Genomic DNA, 20,565 nt, shown 5'->3' on the forward strand with positions numbered 1-20,565 from the left:
ATAGTTTATAACATTAATAGTTTGCTGTATTTTGTAAATATTTTAATACCAAAACCTAATTAAAACAGTTGAAATTGAACGAGTTACTTTCATACTAACACAATTAAAATCATGTGGTATATACAAATGTAGAAAACTAGGAATAGATTTATGAAGACTTTTTGGGTATTAAGTTGGTTATAATAGCTGGTAAAGTTGATTTGTGTGTGTTTTGATCATAGAGTTTTGTAGTTAATCAAAGTTTGTAGTTTGTTAAGGTAAGTTATGAAATATGAATTTAGGTATACATACGAAGTAAGGTTTTGAAAGTATGATGATGGTATCTACGATTTGGATTTACCGCGATTTGCCCCAAAGTTTATATATTTAGAAGAAAGTAAAGAGAAACGAAAACGGAAACCAAAATCAACCATTACCCAAACTCTCCTCACACCTTCTCTAACGCAACAACGAACTCCGCCGGCCACTACTCTCCGCCCAGTGCTCACGTCGCCTTCCCATCGCCTACCTCGCCGCCGCATGCTCTGACAGCGCTCAGCCTCTTTCTATCTTCCGCTTTCTTTCTCTTCCGTTTTCTCCCTCTCTCTCTAACGATCCATCTTCTCTGTTTTATGAGTTCCACCTGTCCTCGCCGACACAGTCGAGCATTTCCGCCGATTCTTCATCGAACACTGCCGCTGCCATCGTTCTTTTTACGGGATTCTTGGTTTTGGGTAAGATTTGATGTTTTATGGTTTTTTTTTTTTTTTTAATGTTCTTTGAGTACCCACTAAGATTTTGGCCTAAATTTGATTTTCCATAATGTTGGATTTTTAGATTCAAGATTTGGAAGACGTTAGCTTGCTGTCCAGCAGGTGTTAAGGACCGTATTGGTTGATTTTTTGGTTAGTATGGGATTTTGGAACCATTTTTGGATTAGGAATAATCGTTGTAAACTGGGTTTATAATTCTTATTTGTGGTTTATGAATAGGTTGGAATTTTTTGCTGATGTTGTGAGGTGGTTTTGGATTAAGCCACGTATTGGGTAATTTTTTTTTTTTTTTTTTGAGTTTTTTACAGTCAAATTTGGTTTTGGACTTGGGCCTTAAAGTTTATGTATGATTATGGTTTTTATTAGGGGCTTTGATCCAAGATTACTCAAAAACAAGAAGATAAATTGCTTGTTATTCAGCTCAACTTTGAGGTAAGTAACATTACTATTGGAACACTTTTGTGCCAGGCGACATTAGTTTAAAACATTGTTTTTGGCTTTGCCAAATAGTTTTTAGAAAATCTTACATGATATGTTTTCATGCAAGCGTCTATTGTGCTCACCCTAGCTTATTTACCTTTTATAGTTTAGTTCGTGTTGTAAGCTTGCTCTAAATTTATCTGGTTGTTATTGTTAAGTTTGGGGTTGGAAATTTAGTGTGGAGTTGTTAATGTTATTTTGAACATAAGTTGTCCTTAGTGGTTTATCAAATTGATTGTCTCATAAATTAAGTTTGGATCACATTGGTTCTTTCAGGTGACCTATTTAATGTTACTAGTGTTGAATTTCTAGTGTTGTTTAGTTGCTTCGAGCAAAGATTAGAGTGTTAGTTTCTTTTAATTGTCTTGATGTTGAGCCTGAGATTAATTAGGTATGAGAGTTTGGTACTAAAAATTTTGGATTGTTTTGAGGTTATACTAAAAATTTTAGTATATTATATATTTTATGAATTTTTGAACCCCAAATGTTGTAGCCGTAGGTGTTTTGTATGTGAAATTAGTTGAAGTCACACCTGAATTTATTTGGAAATGATTAGAAAAATAAAGAAGCGTGACCTCTTATTGAAGTCGGCTTTTTTAAGAGTTGAAATTGATATAATCCTAGAGTAGTAGAATTCTTTGCCCATCTGCGGTACACAGCATTTATTTTATATTTTTCTTTCCACGTCTAGGTTTCATAAGACTACATGCATAATATTTTTTGCAAGATCTTTTCCCTTCTGAATTTGGCTCTATTGTTTTTAATTTTGGGATTGCATATTAATGCTAAAATCCACTAAGGTCATTTACTTTTTCCCTTTCTATTTTGTGGATTTTTCAGATGAGCCTTGCAACCAATTCTCCAGCTCACTCATCAAGCAGTGACGATTTTGCTGCATTTCTTGCTGTAGATCTTGATTCCCATTCGTCTGACTCATCACCTGATGAAGAGACCGAGGGTGACAATAATGCTGAAAGCGTGAGGTACGGTTAATTTTTAAGATCAATAAACTTCTGTTGTTATTTGAAGCTAGTAATGCATAAACACAGTGGTTTAGGGTTCTAATTTTTTGTTAATTCAATGTCGTTATGCTATTTTATTTTTCATCCCTCAAAAATAATTTTTTTGCCAACTTTTTAGTGTAGTCTGAGAGCTCTTGTTCCCTTTCCTTCAGGTTTCATCATTTTCTTTCCGATAGTGAAACGATGGTAGTGGTAGCTCTTTCTTTGTTCACTTGAGAGTCACTCCTTTAGAATCAGGAAGGAAATTAGAGTTTGAAGCCCTAATCCTTTGGAAGGGTTCTCGTGCAAATCTTTCTTTCAGTGTTTGGTTGATCCTTCTCCTTTAGGCGTTTCAGTCTTTTTGGTGCTTTGGAGGATTAAGGTTCCTAGAAAGGTAAGATTCTTTACTTGGCAGGCTCTTCATGACTGAGCTAGCATATTGGACAGGCTTGTTAGAAAGTTGCCTTCGTTGGTTGGGCATTTTTGTTGTATTTTTTGTCAGAAGACGAGGAAGAGTTCGACCATATTCTCTGGCATCGTGACTTTGTGAGTGGAGTCTGAGGCTCTTTTTTTTAGACATTTGGTTGATGTGCCCTCGTGGTAGACATGTCAGGGGTATTATCAAGGAGTTCCTCCTCAATTTCCGTTTGGGGAGAGGGTGTTTTGATTGTCTTGCTAGTTTGTGTGTGGTTTTATGGGTATTGTGGGGAAAACCAAATTACGGGTGTTTAGGGGTGTTGAGAGAGATCCTAGGGAGTTTTGGTCCCTTACTTGTTTTCATGTTTTCCAGTGGCTTGGATGCCAAAGTTTTTTTGTCATTGTTATATAGGTACTAGATGGGTATCTCTTGTAAAGGGAATCTCCTTTTTTGTGGGCTTGACTTTTATATGCTGGTGTATTCTTTCATTTTTTCTCTTTGAAAGTTGTACTCATTAAAAAAAATCAATGTTTTTATTATGTAATTTAGAATTAAATGGAAAGTATTTTGTAGTTGCTGGCTCTCTTTTGAATTTTCTTGTGGATAAAAATATGAAATAAGTTTTCTCATGAAAATGCATGTTGAAACAGGATTTCATGATTGGTTTAACACTCCAGATTTCCCCATCTCACTTATTTGTGATAGTTTATTGCAATTTGTAGATTCTAAGCTTCTAATCTCAAACTATCGATTATTCTTTTTGTTGGTGATATAAATTTAAATTTGCCTTCAACCACCAACTTAAGCTTTTGGGTGAATTGGGGTGGTTTAATATAGTATTAGAGCAGGTGGTCCAGGGAGGTTCTAGGTTTAAGCCTTTGCATTGTCGTTTTCTCCCCAATTAAAATTAGTTTCCACTTGGGCCTTTCAAATATTTAAAACCCACAAATGAGGTAAAATTGATTAATTTCCACTTGTTGGGTCTTTCAAATATTTCAAGCCCACAAGTGGGAGAGTGTTGGTGATATAAATTTAAATTTTCCTTCAACCACTAACTTAAGCTTTTGGATAAATTGGTGGTTTAATACTTTTTAAATGATTTTTTAAGAAAAGTAGCCAAATTTCCATGCTGAATAAAAGAATAAGAGCAAACTGCAAAGTAGCACAAAGACTAATATAATATAAAAAGTTAAACATTTACAGCAGTCATAATTATTTAAATTAACAGGTAATGAGTTTTTTTTTGTCTTTTAGTTTCACTTTCATCTAATCATTTTCTTTTATAGATATTTCAAATGGTCTAGTTCATATAAGTTTGTAGGATACCATGAGTGATTATTATTTTGTATTAGAAGTATAAGACTACTGTAAACAAGATGCCTATCCAATAAGTCATTTTTTATTTCCATGTTTGTAATTTGTATTATTTTTCCTTTTGCATGAATAACAGCATTGAGTTGTGGCAAATGGCGACTATGATTTCTACACATAATAGCAAGGGTTTGTAGGATTGGTTATAAGTTATAACCATATAACTAAATTGTGGTAGTTCATCCTTGTTTTCTCAATTTAATATATCAATACTTTTTATTCAATTCGTTCAATTTTTAGGATAAAGCGTCGTAAGGTAGAGAAACTGGAAAACTCAGAGGAGGATATTATGCATGAAGTTGAAGAGCAAAGTTTAGGTAAGTTAAACTGTTTGTACTAATCCCTTTTGTTGTCCATATTTTATAATATTGCTCTACCCTTTACTTTCACTGTAGCCAATTTGTTGCTTTGAGCTGTACTAAATAGTCTATACTGGACGACTTTCTTACTTCTTTGACAGCTATACAATGTTCTTGCTGTGTTTGTCCTTTTTTTTCTACTCACTCTGCATATTCATAGAGCTTTTTTTCTCTTGCTAATCTTCTGTTACATATTGTGTTTCGGTTTTTGCCTCCTCTACTCTTCTTATATGTGAATCTGGTTGGAGGTTTACCATCCTTTTTTATGCATCTATTATTTGGATTATATGAACTTCTTTAAGAACCGTATCAAATTGGCTCCCTCTATATATAAACGCCTCCCTGTTAGTGTTATTGAGTAAGAAAATGTTCCCTAGAAACTATGTAATCAAAAGAGAAGGGAAGGAAGCATACTACATCCCTGTCCAACCATAAGTGAAATAACATTTCTCTGCCTATATGTTTCAAACGCCAGTGGATAAAAAATAAAGAACATAGTATGGGACTTGCTCTTATATATGATACTTATGAATGATCTTTGGTCTAAATGAAAATAGTCATTCTTAGTTTCCTTGAAAACTAATAATTATAGGGAAGCTAGATGGGTATGTACCTGAGATTTTGTGGCATCTGATTTCTTGAACTATTTCAGTCTAGCGGTCTTCTGCTCGCCATATATCCTTTATTTCCGTTCCTTTCTTCCCCTACCAATGTAAGCTATTAACTATTCAGTTTTGTGTAACGTAACTTATTAGCATTGAAGTATAAAAGCCTTCATGTTAAAGCTAGTATCTGACTCCTTGTATCTTTGCATTGGTTTTTCTCTAATTGCTGAATTGTTCTGTTTTGAAAATATTAAATTGTTGCAGAAGTATTATCAAAGCAACAATTATGCAGTCATCCTGGTTCATTTGGAAATATGTGTATCATATGTGGGCAGAGGTTGGATGAGGAATCAGGCGTGACATTTGGGTATATACATAAGGTATGTTTTCTTTATATGAATATTTGATTGTCTTCTATTCTTTGTTGCCATTTATAGAATGTTTTGTCGCAGTGGGGGTGGTAGAAGGAATGGGAGTTTACAAAATGGGCACCTGTGGTTAGAATGACATATCAGTAATTAGAATGAATGAGATCATGAGTTAACCTAGTGGTAAAAAATGAGACATAATCTCCATCTACGAAGGCGCCCTCTGTTTCTTAATATGCTATCAGTTTCTTAAAAAATAAAGAAAAAAGAAAAAGTGAAAAAATATTTCCATGTAGCTTGAGATGTTTTGTTAATATATATATATATATATATTTCCCTTCAGTTATATTTGTTCACTGTTGACAAAATAGACACTACATTAGCTTTGGATTTTAACTTAGCATGCCGGGAGAAGTACCAATAACTAGTAATTTGCTGGTATATTGAACTATGGGATAATTATATGGACCATCTGATAAACTTGTAGGAGCTGAGGCTTAATAATGATGAAATTAACCGGATGCGTAACAAAGAAATGAAGGAGTTGTTGCAGCGTAAAAAACTTATCTTGGTTCTTGATCTGGATCACACACTATTAAACTCAACTGAGCTACGGTATTTGACAGTTGAAGAGGAGTATTTGAGGAGTCAAACAGATTCTCTTGATGGTACATTGTCCTCTCATCTGTACATAGTTCTACTTTCTTAAGTAACTTCGATATGTTATTGACTGTTATTTCATTCTCATCGTGTTTTTGCTTTCACCATTGCTGTTTTTTGTCTGCTGTGTTCTTTTTTCTTTTATATGCAGGCAACAAATGAGTACATTCCCCTAATCCTAAGCTTTTGTATTTGCTGCTTTAGATTATTTGCACTTTGATCAGCTACGACAAACAGTCTTTTCTTATTTAAAATGAAATACTTTAAATTCAGATTGGATAAGTTGCAAACATGGAGTTCGATAGTTTTGTGAACTTAATTCAAATTTGGACTTTCTTTTTGTGTATGTATATTGAGGAGGGGCTCTTTGTTAGTAATTTAGTCTTTTAGAACGTTGGAATTACTTTGAAACTTTCCAAATATCAAGAAACATATAAAAATGTTGGGATATTTCTTTTGCTCTACTAATAAAAGTGAGATACCTAGGTTTTGCCGTGTCTTTTTACTATATGAATGAATGTTATTTTGTAATCTATTGGTGCATTTTCAAATATTGCAAAATATTGAAACTATTTACAAAATAGCAAAAGCTATCAAATTCTCTATAGTCCATTAAATTTTTTTGTTATATTTTGTAAATTGTTTCAGTTTATTTGCTATCCATAAGAAATTCTCTAATTTATTTTATATTTTTTAGAAAAATAAAAAGATAGCGTAAATTCAAAATAAAGATTTTTTGTTTTTTTTTTTTTTTTTTTGCTATTAGTTTCTGCTGTGTTTGATAAGAACTGAAATTTGAATAAATCAGTATAAGCACTTTATAAGCATGGCGTATGGAACTATCTCCACATCTTGACTTACAAATGTCTTTGAGGGGTGGAATTCTCAAGCCTGGGGTAGTTTAGTTTTAAATTGATGTTTTTAGTTGTGGGGCTTACAAACTCCTTGGACCTAAGCAAAGAGTTGAGTTTTTTAGCTTCACTACTCTCAACTCCTACTCCCTTGCCGAATGCCCCTTGAGAGATATGCAAGAGTTTGAGTTTGAATGGGCCATTTTGGGATGAGGGTTCTGACATAGATTTCCTTTTATAAATTCTGGATTGTGCATCTGAAATTTTTTTTCATCGCTCTGTTGAACCATGAAGTTGAATTGCCCCCTTTCTTGGGTCTTAACTAACAGTTCAGCAGTGTTTAATTTAAAATTTGTATGGCTTCTTATATATTGTCAAGTAATTAATCTTGAAAATTTAGCTTAATTATCTAAGCTTCCTGAAAATTTCTGACGTTTTGTTTCTGATGCTGTGGTAAAATTTTTGAATAGATGTCACGAAAGGAAGCCTTTTCCTATTGAACTCCGTTCATACAATGACAAAGTTGAGGCCATTTGTCCATTCATTTTTGAAAGAAGCTAGTAAGTTGTTTGAAATGTATATATACACTATGGGGGAGCGAAGATATGCCTTTGAAATGGCAAAGTTGTTAGACCCCAAGAAGGAGTACTTCAGTTCCAAAGTTATTTCTCGGGATGATGGCACTCAAAAGCATCAGAAAGGTCTTGATGTGGTGCTGGGTAAGGAAAGTGCTGTTCTGATCCTCGATGATACTGAAAATGTAAGTGCATCTAGAATTCGATGAATACTTCTGTATACTTGATCTATTGTTGCTACCCTAGTTATTGTAATTAAATGGTAACGTGAGATTTCCATCATGCAGTAAGAAAAAGCTGATAAATTGCGTAGTTCACTCAGTGGAAAATTGTTTTCTTCCATACTTGAGTGGAAGGTTAAATACGTTTGATGGATAAGAAGATTAAGAAAATTATGTTATGCAAAGGAAGGATTGAAATTCTTAAATTTAATTCTACAGTTTGGTTCCCTAAATCCAAAACTTATTTTATTATACTTTTAGTTCATTACTGATTAGGTTAGGGATGTTTTCTATAATCTTTAGTTTCTCTTTGTTTTCTTTGTTTTCTTTTTTTTTGTGTTTTTTAAACTTTTTAAGGAACCCCCTCCTTTACATCTGAGGATTAGTTAATGCAACATGATCCTCTTGTTAAACAATGGAATCTTGCAAAGGGATTGCTTGTGAATACTTAGTGTCTTAATTCCTCAAGAAAAACATCCCATAAGCCTTGTTTTATATTCTCTGTGATTCAGTTTTAGTTATTTTTGTCTGCGTCTTTGAACATTGATTTTGTCATTTTTGGGCTGCTGAACTACCTATTCTTTATACACATGTGGAGCTAAACACGATCAATTCTTACAATAGGCATGGACAAAACATAAAGAAAACTTGATATTGATGGAGAGATATCACTTTTTTGCTTCAAGTTGTCGTCAATTTGGCTTCAACTGTAAATCTCTATCTGAGTTGAAGAATGATGAGAGCGAAACTGATGGGGCACTGACAACCATCCTGAAAGTTCTGAAACAAGTCCATCATATGTTCTTTAATGTATTTCCCTCTCCCTCTCTATTGTTACACTCTTGTTTTTCCATTTTTTAACCTCAATCTCATCGTTAGGATTTCTTTTGTAGGAAGTCTCGGGTGATTTGGTTGATAGAGATGTGAGACAGGTAAAAGTTTGTTGCCAACTTAAAGTTCGATATCTAATGCTTCTTGTGATCTATCATTTCCAGTTGATTCCTACATTTTTATCTTTTCGACAATTTATAATGCTTCTTGAGTTCTTGTGATGACTATCCTTACTAGTTGATTCCTACAGTTTTATCTTTTCGATAATCCACAATACTTTTTGTGATGACTATCATTTCTAGTTGATTCCTACATTTTTATTTTCATCATGTAATTGTCCATGATATAAACATTAATTAATTTGTAGGGTTATTTTCAAATGTAGCAAAATGAATAAAATATCTACAAAGTATTTATAAAATATAGGAATATAATAATCTATCTACAATGAGTGGACGGTTAATACGTTAAAATATAGGAATAATCTCATCGTCAAAAAAGGATAGATGCATCTAATAGTAGTTTATCTTGGTCTATTCTAGTTGGTCTAATATAGTATATGGTAGATAGTTTGTGATATTTTGTTATATTTCTAAATATTTTTTTTGAAGTTTTATCATTTAAAATAATTTTTCTAAGTTGGATGATTTATTAGAAAAGTTTATTTATGTCTAATAGGTTAATTAATTTTAATTTTAATATATCAAAGTACTAAGAGATAAAAATTGAAAATTTGCGTGAGATAGAAATTCAATGGCATGGTGGTACTGTTAGCATGGACTTAATGTTGAAATTGCCTTCAACTAAATAGGTACTAAAGACAGTTCGTGCTGAAGTTCTTGAGGGATGCAAAGTCGTCTTCAGCCGTGTTTTTCCTACCAAATTCCAGGCTGAGAACCATCAACTCTGGAAGATGGTTGAGCAGTTAGGAGGCACTTGCTCAACCGAACTCGACCAATCCGTGACACATGTGGTCGCGACAGATGCTGGAACAGAAAAGTCACGTTGGGCTTTGAAGGAGAAGAAGTTTCTGGTCCATCCACGGTGGATAGAAGCATCAAACTACTTCTGGAAACGGCAAATGGAAGAAAACTTTACCGTCGAGCAAACCAAAGTCGAGCAAACCAAGAAACAATGACGACACCGTTTCTGTTTATTACCGTAGTAATTCCACATTCCTCTTAAATGGATCATGGACTTGTTGGGGTGGGGTTTACATGCTGTGCTCTTGGTGTTTCCCCATAAATTTTACTTAGGACTCTCTCACCTTATTTGTAGGTCACCATCTCCTCATTTTTGAAGTATCCCTTAAAATCAACTTCAAGGGTTGATTGAAATTCAAGCTCTTCGGTTTCCGTAGATGTGTAGATGTGTTGCGTTGTAACCATTTTGAGTTGGGTTATAATCATAGGAGATGTTATTTTTATTTTTGGCTTGTAATTCTTTTTGTTTTTTTCTTAATTTTCAAGCCCTAACAACTGTGGTTCTGTATTTGTAATTCTGCTAATGTATTTGTCTCATATCAAAGATAGCATCAGTTGATAAGTTTCATGACAGAAATATCATTGTTAGAATTTTTTTATCATTAACATGTATATATTTGTTTTGATTCTCTTTCCTCAGTTAATTGAATGTGTCATCTGTCTGTTTAAGCTATCCTTTAAATATCGATAAAAGATTGCAACATTCATAAGCTATACTTTTTTATGTATCGATTAATCTTTTAGTTAGTGTGGTTATATTATTCTAACATAAATAATCCACATGGAAAGAGAAAGATGAAGAGCTTAACAGATCAACACCATATGTTTAGTTAAATAAAGAGAAACAAAGAGGAAAGGAGTGTCCTCCAAAGGGAAGTATCATGTTAACTCGATCATATGAGACTACTTAGTACTAAAGGATGAATTTGGAAAATGTGTTTGAAGTAAGTGTGGCATGCTGCTGCTTAGCTCCATCATCTCCTTAGCTTTGTCCAATTTGTTTTGAATTCCAAATGTCTCTAATTGTGAAAACGATAATATCCATTTGAAGAACAACTTCTAAAAATACATAACCTTCATAACAGAGACATTCAATTACAAATTAGAGTTTGAAAATGCTTAGAAAAAAACAAGTAGAGTTTAAGATAGATAGATACCTACGATGCAATGGGACAGTTTTGAAATAAAACTCGGGAAAATGATATATTTAAAACTACTTAAAAAAAATGGTTGTATTTTTGGCCTTATTACAACGAGAGTCTCTCGTTTTACTTTATTATTATCACAAATTCAGTCGAAGAGAACACACAATAAAAAAAAAAGTAACTTTTAAGTGAGTTGACAAAAGAGAATTGAAATAGCAACCCTAATATTATTAAGAAAATTGCATCAAATGATAAAAATATTTAGAAAAAAAAAACAACTCATGACACATACTTTTCTTTTGCATATTAAGAATGTGGTAAAATTGGTGATATCAAACGACAATCAAACGTTAATCATAGGACTATCATACGGTAATCACAGTGTTATTGACTTTTAAATTTACTACTTTTACAATTTAAAAAATGGAGTGACATAAACTCTATTATTATTATTATTATATATATATATATATTTATATATAATTATTAAGCAATAATAGTGAAAAAAAATAAAAGAAAATAAAAGAGGAAAGAGAAAAAGAACCGCTCTTAGGTGAAATACCCATTTTCCCCAATTTCATTTCAATTATTTACCTTAATATTTTCATCGTATTAGTTTGGAAACCCTAATACAAATCTCCACATTATATATAATTAAGAGTGTCCTACGTAACCTCAAGAAGAAGATGACGATCAGGAAAAGTACACAAACTGAAGAAGACAGAATCAGCCTTCTCCCAGATTGCCTTCTTCATGAAATCCTCTCTTTTCTAAACACAAAATCCGTAGTCCAAACTTGTGTTCTATCTAAACGATGGAAAACCCTTTGGACTGAAATCCCCACTCTCAACTTTGATTACAATAGTTCTTACTCATTTTCGATCTTCAAAACCGAAGAAGATGATATATCCAAACAAACATCCTTCAAAAACTTCATCATTCGAGTTTTATCGAAACTCCGTACCAAAAGCATTCGAAAACTAGCCTACACTTCTTCCAAAAACCGTTATGATTTGACCATTTTAGCTGACTTTTTGATAAGCTATGCTAGATCCCACAGTGTTCAACAACTTTTCCTCAATACTTTCAATGTTATTGAATCCCATTTTTGGGATTTTTGTATTAACGTGAACACATGTTCATCACTCGTTCATCTGAAATTGGTATGTGTGTTTGCGGATAATTTGGATGTTTTGGCTTTACCCTCACTGAAAATATTAGAGATTGAATCTCTTTGGTTGGAACGACCTGATAAGAGGGCAAATCACAAAGAAATTACAATGTTTCCTGGTTGCCCAAATTTGGAATCTTTGGTTTTCTTTGTTCATCTTTTCCAGACTGCAACTATTTCTGCTCCTAAACTTAAGAATTTGAAACTATGTGCTTCTCCCGACAATGATCCAACTTTTTCCGAAGTTCAATTGCTTACACCAACCCTAGAAAATATCAGTTTCGTCAATGTGTTGCCTACTGTCAAGTCTGATTATGAATTTTCTCGCATAGATAAAGTAGATATACAACTTGTCTCTAGATTTGAAAGGGATGACCGAAACTCACGAAAATCAAAGTTTAGAGAGTTGCTTAGTGTGTTTCATATGGCAAGGTCATTCACACTGCCTTTAAAGCTCACAATGCAGGTACGTACTATATGTTCTATAATAATATTAACTTTGCTTTCACTCATTGTATATGAGTCGACATTTTCTTATCTAATTTGAATTTGTTTGTTTACAAGGTGATGTCGTTGGATAATTTTGATGCATTATGTTTTCATAATATGAAGCATTTGAGGTTGAGAACCAAGGAGACTGGGTTACTATTAGAGCAATTACTTAAAGCCCCCAATTTAGAGAACTTTCGTTTTGTCAAAGAGGTAAGGATCAATTAAGTATTCAAATTATGTGTGTTATATATGGTTATTACATCAATTACTCATCACATGATTATATATTGCAGGATAGTTAACGAGGATATATATTGTATACGTTGCATGGGATGATTCTTTTTATTGAGACGTTGCATGGCTGGCTTGGCCATGGAGGATATGTACTGCCCTTTGATTTTATGCATTCTTTTAATTATTAGGAATTAGGGTTATGTTTGTTTTCATGTTTCTTTTGAACTATGGCTCTTTATATGAGTTCCATTATGTAACTGTGTGAATATAATTCCATTAATTACAATACGTTGCATGGGAATATGGAATTTGGATATATATTCACATTTGTCCCTTTTGCGTGTTTGTTTGTACTTTTTCTTTCTTTAATTCACAAATGTGAATGCCTAGGCTAGCATATAATTACGTGAATATCGACTAATCTTATGAATCAATCTTATTAGCGGATCAATATGTACTATCACCTATTAGCTTTAATTACAAATTAAAGTACACATTTTCATTTGTATCTCATTAGAATGGAGCTATAAAGAGACTTAATTTTTTAGAAACAAAAACCAAAATATTACCAAGCGGGCTCCAAAATTATTTTGCTATTTAACTGATTGGAAATACAATATGGTAATTAATTAATTAGCCAACCTTTCTAAATTGGGAAGCTTTATTGAATAGGCCAATGCATCAACTGGCCAAGTCTTGCTATCAACTTGTTGCTCCTATTTGTTTTCAATTTCATATGTCTTTTCATTTCTTTAGCAATTAGGCAAATGTCAACCAAGAAGATGGAAGACAGAATCAGCCTTCTCTCCCAGGTTTTCTTCTTCATGACATTCTCTCCACCCTTGACGCAAAAATTATTGTCCAAACTTGTGTTCTCTCTAAACGGTGGAAAACCCTTTGGACTCATATCCCCACACTAAACTTTCATTACAACTCCTACTCATTGTTAGCATGGGAAGTAGATATTGAAGACCTGGAAACCAAACAAAGATCCTTCAAATCCTTCAAATCCTTCATCATTCTAGTTTTATCAAAACACTGTTGCAAAAACATTCAAAAACTCACCTACACTTCCTCCGGAGACAAAGATGAATTGGTTTTAGTAGAATTGCTGATATGTTATGCTGGATGTCACAATGTTCAATAACTTTGCATCAAGACTCGCTATATTGATCTTTTTGATTCGATGTACTCATTTTCCGCGTGTTCATCACTCGTTGAATTGAAGATGGTATGTGGGTTTGTGAATGATTGGGAAAGCTTGTCTCTACCATCATTAAAATTTTTAGAGATTGAATGTCTTTGTTGCCGTTGGATTGTGATAAAAACATGGCAATTTTCAATGGAACTATCCTGTTTGGTGGGTGTCCAAATTTGGAATCTTTGGTTTTGGTTAACTTTTCTTTTGAGGGTACTATCATTCGTACTCCTAAACTTGAGAATTTTGAACTATGTTGGAATCATAGTTGCTGATTACAAAACTTGTGGTTATTAATTTACTCACTTGTATGTTACTTATTTAAGTTGTGTTCAACTTTGCAATTTAAACTGTATCTTAATGTTACGTTACACATGAGTTTTTCAGGAAAACAAGGATAGAACTGTATGGGATTCTTTTTATTGACGTTACCAAATGGAGGTTTCCTTTTAAACATTTTAGGCTTTATTTAGGGTTATGTTTATTTTAATATATATGTTGAACTATGGCCTTTAAGAACTAACCAAAGGTTTCTCCTCTCTCTTTGTTCCATTGTACGTAGTTGGATTGAATGCATGATGTATCCAGTTTTGCTTTGTTTACTTTTTCACAACTATTAGAGTTTGAATATATTACTAATTCTAGATCTCCATCCATGGATGCGGATGCACAAAACAGACACAATATTTCGTTGTGATCATCATTTCCTTAATTGGTGTTTGTGTGTGTGTGTAAGGATGTAATCTTGAGGTAAAAAACATACTCCTTAAAACTTGATCAGATTCCATTCGTGCTTTTCAAAATGGGTTAGTAAAATTCACCTTATCTATGTATGCAATATAAAACAACAATATTTTGAAGCAAAACAAAGAAGAAGAAAAATGAAACCCAAGTAACAACAATATATAATCAATATAGGACGTTCAAAGATATATTAGACTAAAACTGCTAGACACCTCTGGGAGGATATTTTACATCTCTGTTGTGTGCTGTAGTTGTTCTAGATCAGATCTCTTTTGTAATAATGATGCTTCTTCTTTTATGTATCTTTGATTGGATGATTGTTCGACCAGACCACTAGCCTCTCCATTTTGAATTAAACTTTGAGCCTCATGCATGCTTCTTTATATGTATTATCTTTGTATGAATACAACTATTTTGGATAATTTAGGATATGATGAAGGTATTAAGAGTGTGTAAACCTAGTTGAGATGCCAAGATCATCTACTGAATCCAACCTCTACCTCTAGTACTTTATTAAAAATGAATATAAAATAATGGTATAATCAACGTTACTGTTCACATACAAAGTAATGTAATACACTAAGTCAAGTAAAGAAATTAATACAAGGTTAGTTATATATGCATATCGAGCATAAATTTGAGGTGCATATAGTTATGGAAAAGTAATGGCTCATATGGTATATATTATATATTTATAGATACTTAGCTCTTACTTTAGAATTCATATATTTTAAGAAACTATGGCTCCAGATGTTTAGTTTGTGATTCATTTTCATTTTTCATGTTTTAACAAAAAAAATTCAAAGATGTTATGCAAATAGGAGAATACCATAGAAATCCAAAGTTGTTTACAACGCCGCCCATTTCGTTGATATTCGAAGCGGTTTTTAACCTTACACGACGATCTAACCACCCACCATCTCCAATGGTCAATCACCAATACTAACGTGAAGAATTGAAGAAGAATGAATGACAACAGAATTAGCCTTCTTCCAGACACTCTTCTTCATCACATTCTATCCACCTTGAACACAAAATTCGTTGTCCAAACTTGTCTTCTCTCTAAACGATGGAAAACCCTTTGGACTCTAATCCCCACTCTCAACTTTGATTACAACTCTTTCTCCTCCTCCTCATTATTCAAATATGACGACGAGGAATCCAAACGAAGATCCTTCAAGTTCTTCATCTTTCGAGTTTTATCAATACACTGCGCCACTAACATTCATAAGCTCACCTACACTTCCTCTCCAAACGGAGATGAATGTGTTTTAGTTGAACTGCTGATATGCTATGCTGGATCCCACAAAGTCCAACAACTTTGCATAAATACTTACAATATTTGTATTTATGAGTGGGATTACTGTTTTCCCATGTGTTCATCACTCATTGAATTGAAGATGGTATGTGGGTTTGTGGATGATTGGGGAGTCTTGGCCTGACCATCCTTGAAAATATTAGAGATCCAATGTGATTGGTCTGCACGAGATGAGAGAGCAAATTACAATGGAATTACAATGTTTTCTGGATGTCCAAATTTGGAATCTTTGGTTTTGGTTGACTATCTTTTTGAGACTGCTACTATTTCTGCTCCTAGACTTGAGATCTTTAAACTATGTGCTTCTCATGACATGGAATTAACTTTTCCCCAGGTTGAATTGCTTACACCCACTCTCAAAACTGTCAATTTTGTCAATATGTTGCCTATTCTCCAGTCTGATTCAGAATTTTCGTGCATACACAAAGTAGATATACAACTTGAAGATTCTGTTTTTACAACCGATGGCTCACAAACACAAGAGTTAAAATCAAAATTCATAGATTTACTGACTGTTGCATAATGCAAGGTCATTCACATTACCTTCGAAGGCAACACAGGTACATCTTGATCGAACTGTCTTCTTTTTATATTTATTATATTATTTCTTAGATGATATAATACATTAAGTTTACTTCACCCCATTTGATTTAATAATGTGGTCTATGGGTTCTATTTCCATTGATTGGGTCGATCTGTTTTAGTGATTAATATCATCTCATCACCATCTTTCTTAGTTAACTTTGAACTTGTTTGTTTTACAAGGTCATTTCGTCCTATAATGAACTATCTTTTCACAATATGAGACATTTGAGGTTGAAAACAAACGAGTCTGACTTACTATTGAAGCATTTACTAAAAGCCCCAAAATTGGAGACCATTGTTGTTCTTGATCAATGAGGTTATAAAATCATGTATCTTCTTTTCTTTTTGTTATATATGAAATTAAGGGCATCTAGCTCAATTCAATTCTGGTCTTAAAATCGTTACACTGTGTTCATATGATTTTTCAGGATAATTAATGAGGATATATGTATATATATATAGAAACATTGTTGCATGGGATGCTTCGTCTTCCTTTTGTTGAGACGTCGTTGTCGAATGGCTTGCCATGCATGGAGGATAATGCCCTTTAACTTTACGCTTTCTTTTGGTGGGATTTTTTATGATTTTCTACTTAGGCTTATGTTGTTTTTGTTTTAGTATTTAATTACTTTGGACTATGGGTTTATAATATATGGCAAAGGAACTAATGCAGGGATTCTCCTCTCTTTGTTTCATTATGTGTGTGTGAGTGTGTGTGAAGATTGTTGGATTGGATCGGCTACGCATGTGTCTGTTTTGTGTGTGTTTACTCCTTCACTATCACAGTTTGATGGAATGTAATTCAAATCACAGCTTTGGATTGAGCTAATATTAAACTCTTTCATTTTATCGATTCTGATCTTTTTATTGTTTTCATCACGTTTCACGATCTCATTTTCGTTTTGTCCTCGATTTCTCTCTCATTTTAACATCATTCAGATTATTAGTAGTCCTATTACGTTTCAACTTTCTTTTCAAAGTTCCTATTTCTTAATGACGGCATCTCATGTGTTCTAAAACCATCTACAAACCAACAAATCACTTTTTTTTATAGTAAGATGATAAATATAGTGATCACCAGTTACTAACGTTATCTAGCACAGTGCAAGACATTTTGTAATAGTAATGATTAGTCATAATTAGGATTTTTAATGATACAATACTACTTACTTATAAGTCCATTATACTTGGAACTTCTTCAAATGCCTCAAATTTTGAAATGACAATCCACTTGAAGCAGCAGCCCATTTGAAGATGGCCTTGTAACGAAGCAGAGATTAAAAAAGATGAGTTGAGTTAGAAAACTATACAAGATAAACAAGAAAATATATGTAGGCAGAATAAGAGACTTTAGTTATGAAAAACTTTAATTGAAGCAGCTCACAACTATATCTTTTCACCACTCTTTATTGCATAATTCCCTCTCAAGGTCACAACCATAAGAAAATGCTACTCACTTTGTATGTTCAGAAGGTCAAAACAAGACTTGAGTTCACATAGTATAACAACGTGCCAAACTTGACTCTTTAGAGATTTGGTATACACAACTCAACTTGAACATAATAAAGAAATTGGCTCCAAATTCTCGAGTTTTAGAACACAAATACAATCATCATCATATAAAAATGCAGTCAAACAAAACTAAACATCCCAAATTAATTTGATGTGCTTGGACAATTAATAGGGATGGTGTTGAGCACGATGTCATCAATCCAGAACCCGAACTCAAAGAAAACCGTTTTAATCTCTAAAATACTAAAAAAAAACAAGGTAACACCAAAGATTCTACGTTAGCTACAAACTGGTATCTAATCTTCAGTATTACAGTAAGCAATTTGAAATCCAATAAAGATGACCACATGGATTCATCAGCATAGTATAGGTACCAATGTTAAGATGTTGAGCCCCTTGGCATTGCTCATAGCATAAGAATTTGGTTACAAAACCCTCTTCATTACGGCTGGAGAAAGAGTAACACAATTTTGTAATAGATTTGCTATGATGTCTAGATAAGACTTGGGAGATAAAATGCTTAATTAAACGATGTTTCTTTGGATTCTAGATGACTCTTTGCATCAAACTTTTCACCATTGGGATGAGTCAACAAAATGATAGAACAAGGGCTTTTTTTTCAACTAATAAACCAGCATGTAGAAAATAACATTCACTACTTGGCTAATACAGCCAAGAATTAGATACTATACTTTGTGCTAAAAATTCAGCTGACGATGCCATAGGTTTGTAACTTAGAGCAGTCTAAGAAATTGTCGTATGTTTCTCGAGAAACATGCAGCTGTATCAACTCTTTGCTCCAATATGTTTTGAATTCCATATTGCGAAAACAACATTCTTTTGAACAAGTGGTTTTGAAGTCAACCTTTAGAAACAGAGAATAAAATACAAATGTGAAGTTAGAAAATTCTAACGAAATAAAACAAGTAATTCAAGATAGATATATAATAGAGATAAGATACCTTATGTGCTGCATTGGGAGTTAGAGTGAAGGAGGTTGCATTATTTTCACACACAAACTCAAAAGAAGACTTCCAACAATGTAAACCATTCTTAAACTTTACACTCCTAAGATTTTGTGCACACAAGTTGTAGATAATCTATTATGGAGCAAAAAAATATGCATTTCTCCGCCAATTAAAAAAATTCAGTATTCCAAGTTTGGACAACCTGATAATAACGTCTTTCTATTTCCATTCAACAGTATGCCATAGACGTCCTGATCATTGGCCACCTGATAATCGTAGTAGTCAGAATAGTCATCACAAATATCCAAAACAAACATTCTCAAAGAAGGTAACACCATGGATTCCAAGTGAGATCCAACGAAACATTTACCGTTCAACACAGTTAGCAATTTACAAGCTGATAAACATGACCACATTGATTCAAATGCATAGTCAGTGGTAATGTAAAGCTGTTGAGCCTTGTGGAATGGGGTATAAGGTAAGGCTTTTGTCAAGAAACTCTCTTCACCAAATTCCAAATACGAGTAAATCAATTTTTGAATAAATTCACCACCATGTTGTGTTAAAGCTCTCAACATGAAACGGTTAAAGGATGTTGATACATCCAAGAACGAGCGTGGCGATTTTCCATTGCTTTGAGAGAACACAAGTTTGAACAACTTGTTTTTTCTCTAAAAAGGATAGAATGTCATGAAGAATACAATCTGGTAAACAGCTGATTCTGTCCACATCATCGTGTTGGTATATTGACATGATGATATCAGAAATATTGTTGGAAAAGTTTTGTGAACAGGGCATTGTTATATAGAGATGTTGAAACAGTGTTTTTGGTTTTGCAATTTTGGAATATGTGAATTCATTAATTACTACAAATTGGGCTTGGGAAAACATAGCAGTGGAAACGAGAAGCCGTGGTTTAAACCAATGCCTTTTAATTAACTTAGTTTTGTTATATCTATCTGCTACTCGTCTTTCAACTTGCAATAAATATGTTTCCAACCTTTGTTAACATTATTAATCTGATTCATGAAGTGTTGGGAAGTTCGTGAAAAACACCTTTGATGTAAAATATTTATTATGGAAGGAGTTGAAATCAAAGTCGAGTGTGGGAATGTGAGTCCACAGGGTTCTCCACCTCTTTCATAGAACACAAGTTTGAACAACTTGTTTTGTGTCTAAAAAGGATAAAATTTCATGAAGAAGAGGGCTGATTCTGTCCAAATAAACCAGATCATTTCTTTTCGACATTGAAATGATCAGAACTAAGAAGTGGTTTATGAACACATTGTACAAAAATTATTAAAAATACAGAGGATATGCCAAGAGGTAAATGAAAGGGTTTAAAGTTCCCATATTTAGTTATTTGGAAGTCATTGTTACAATTCAAATGCATGGGAAATGATGATAAGATGGCATTATTACAATTCAAATGACAATACACAACTATTTTTCATTGAATTCTCATGTTTGGTAGGTGCAATTGCCTAAATACCAAAATCATTTAACTTCCAAAACTTCTGAACGTCAATACATCACATAACCATTCTAATATAACAAAACGTTTGATAGAAACAGGAATGCGCATGCACACAATTTCTCGTCTTCATGATCTCTCATCACTTTCTCGATTATCTTTTGGCATACACTTTCAAGTACAGATTGTCTCGATCCATCATCATCATCGTTTCCAGACTGACCATCATTAAGCACTGGATCTGCTTGA

General features: G+C 33.3%; 2 protein-coding genes across 4 annotated transcripts; both read left to right on the forward strand.

Annotated features, from left to right (window-relative positions):
- Nucleotides 1-369: 369 nt before the first annotated feature.
- On the forward strand, nt 370-10,099 carry LOC101207983 (RNA polymerase II C-terminal domain phosphatase-like 4). 3 transcript variants are annotated; one of them, XM_011657794.2, is made up of 12 exons: nt 370-713; nt 817-884; nt 972-1,025; nt 1,119-1,184; nt 2,073-2,215; nt 4,263-4,339; nt 5,251-5,366; nt 5,842-6,022; nt 7,336-7,625; nt 8,286-8,471; nt 8,555-8,593; nt 9,304-10,099. In XM_011657794.2, the coding sequence occupies exons 5-12, from the start codon at nt 2,073-2,075 to the stop codon at nt 9,628-9,630; spliced, it is 1,359 nt and encodes a 452-aa protein (XP_011656096.1). In that variant the 5' UTR covers nt 370-713; nt 817-884; nt 972-1,025; nt 1,119-1,184; the 3' UTR covers nt 9,631-10,099. The 3 variants fall into 3 exon arrangements, with proteins under 3 accessions (XP_011656096.1, XP_031741149.1, XP_031741150.1); XM_031885289.1 differs by lacking the exons at nt 370-713; nt 817-884; nt 972-1,025; nt 1,119-1,184 and adding an exon at nt 4,102-4,151 and having other exon boundaries at nt 2,076-2,215; XM_031885290.1 differs by lacking the exons at nt 370-713; nt 817-884; nt 972-1,025; nt 1,119-1,184 and adding an exon at nt 2,407-2,627 and having other exon boundaries at nt 2,079-2,215.
- Nucleotides 10,100-11,306: 1,207 nt separating this feature from the next.
- LOC101208226 (F-box/LRR-repeat protein At3g26922) lies at nt 11,307-12,834 on the forward strand. Its single transcript, XM_004141591.2, has 3 exons — nt 11,307-12,257; nt 12,356-12,493; nt 12,577-12,834. The coding sequence occupies exons 1-3, from the start codon at nt 11,307-11,309 to the stop codon at nt 12,583-12,585; spliced, it is 1,098 nt and encodes a 365-aa protein (XP_004141639.1). The 3' UTR covers nt 12,586-12,834.
- The last annotated feature ends 7,731 nt before the right edge of the window (nt 12,835-20,565 follow it).

The sequence above is a fragment of the Cucumis sativus genome, chromosome 5, assembly GCF_000004075.3.
Source record: "Cucumis sativus cultivar 9930 chromosome 5, Cucumber_9930_V3, whole genome shotgun sequence".
Classification (NCBI taxonomy): domain Eukaryota; kingdom Viridiplantae; phylum Streptophyta; class Magnoliopsida; order Cucurbitales; family Cucurbitaceae; genus Cucumis; species Cucumis sativus.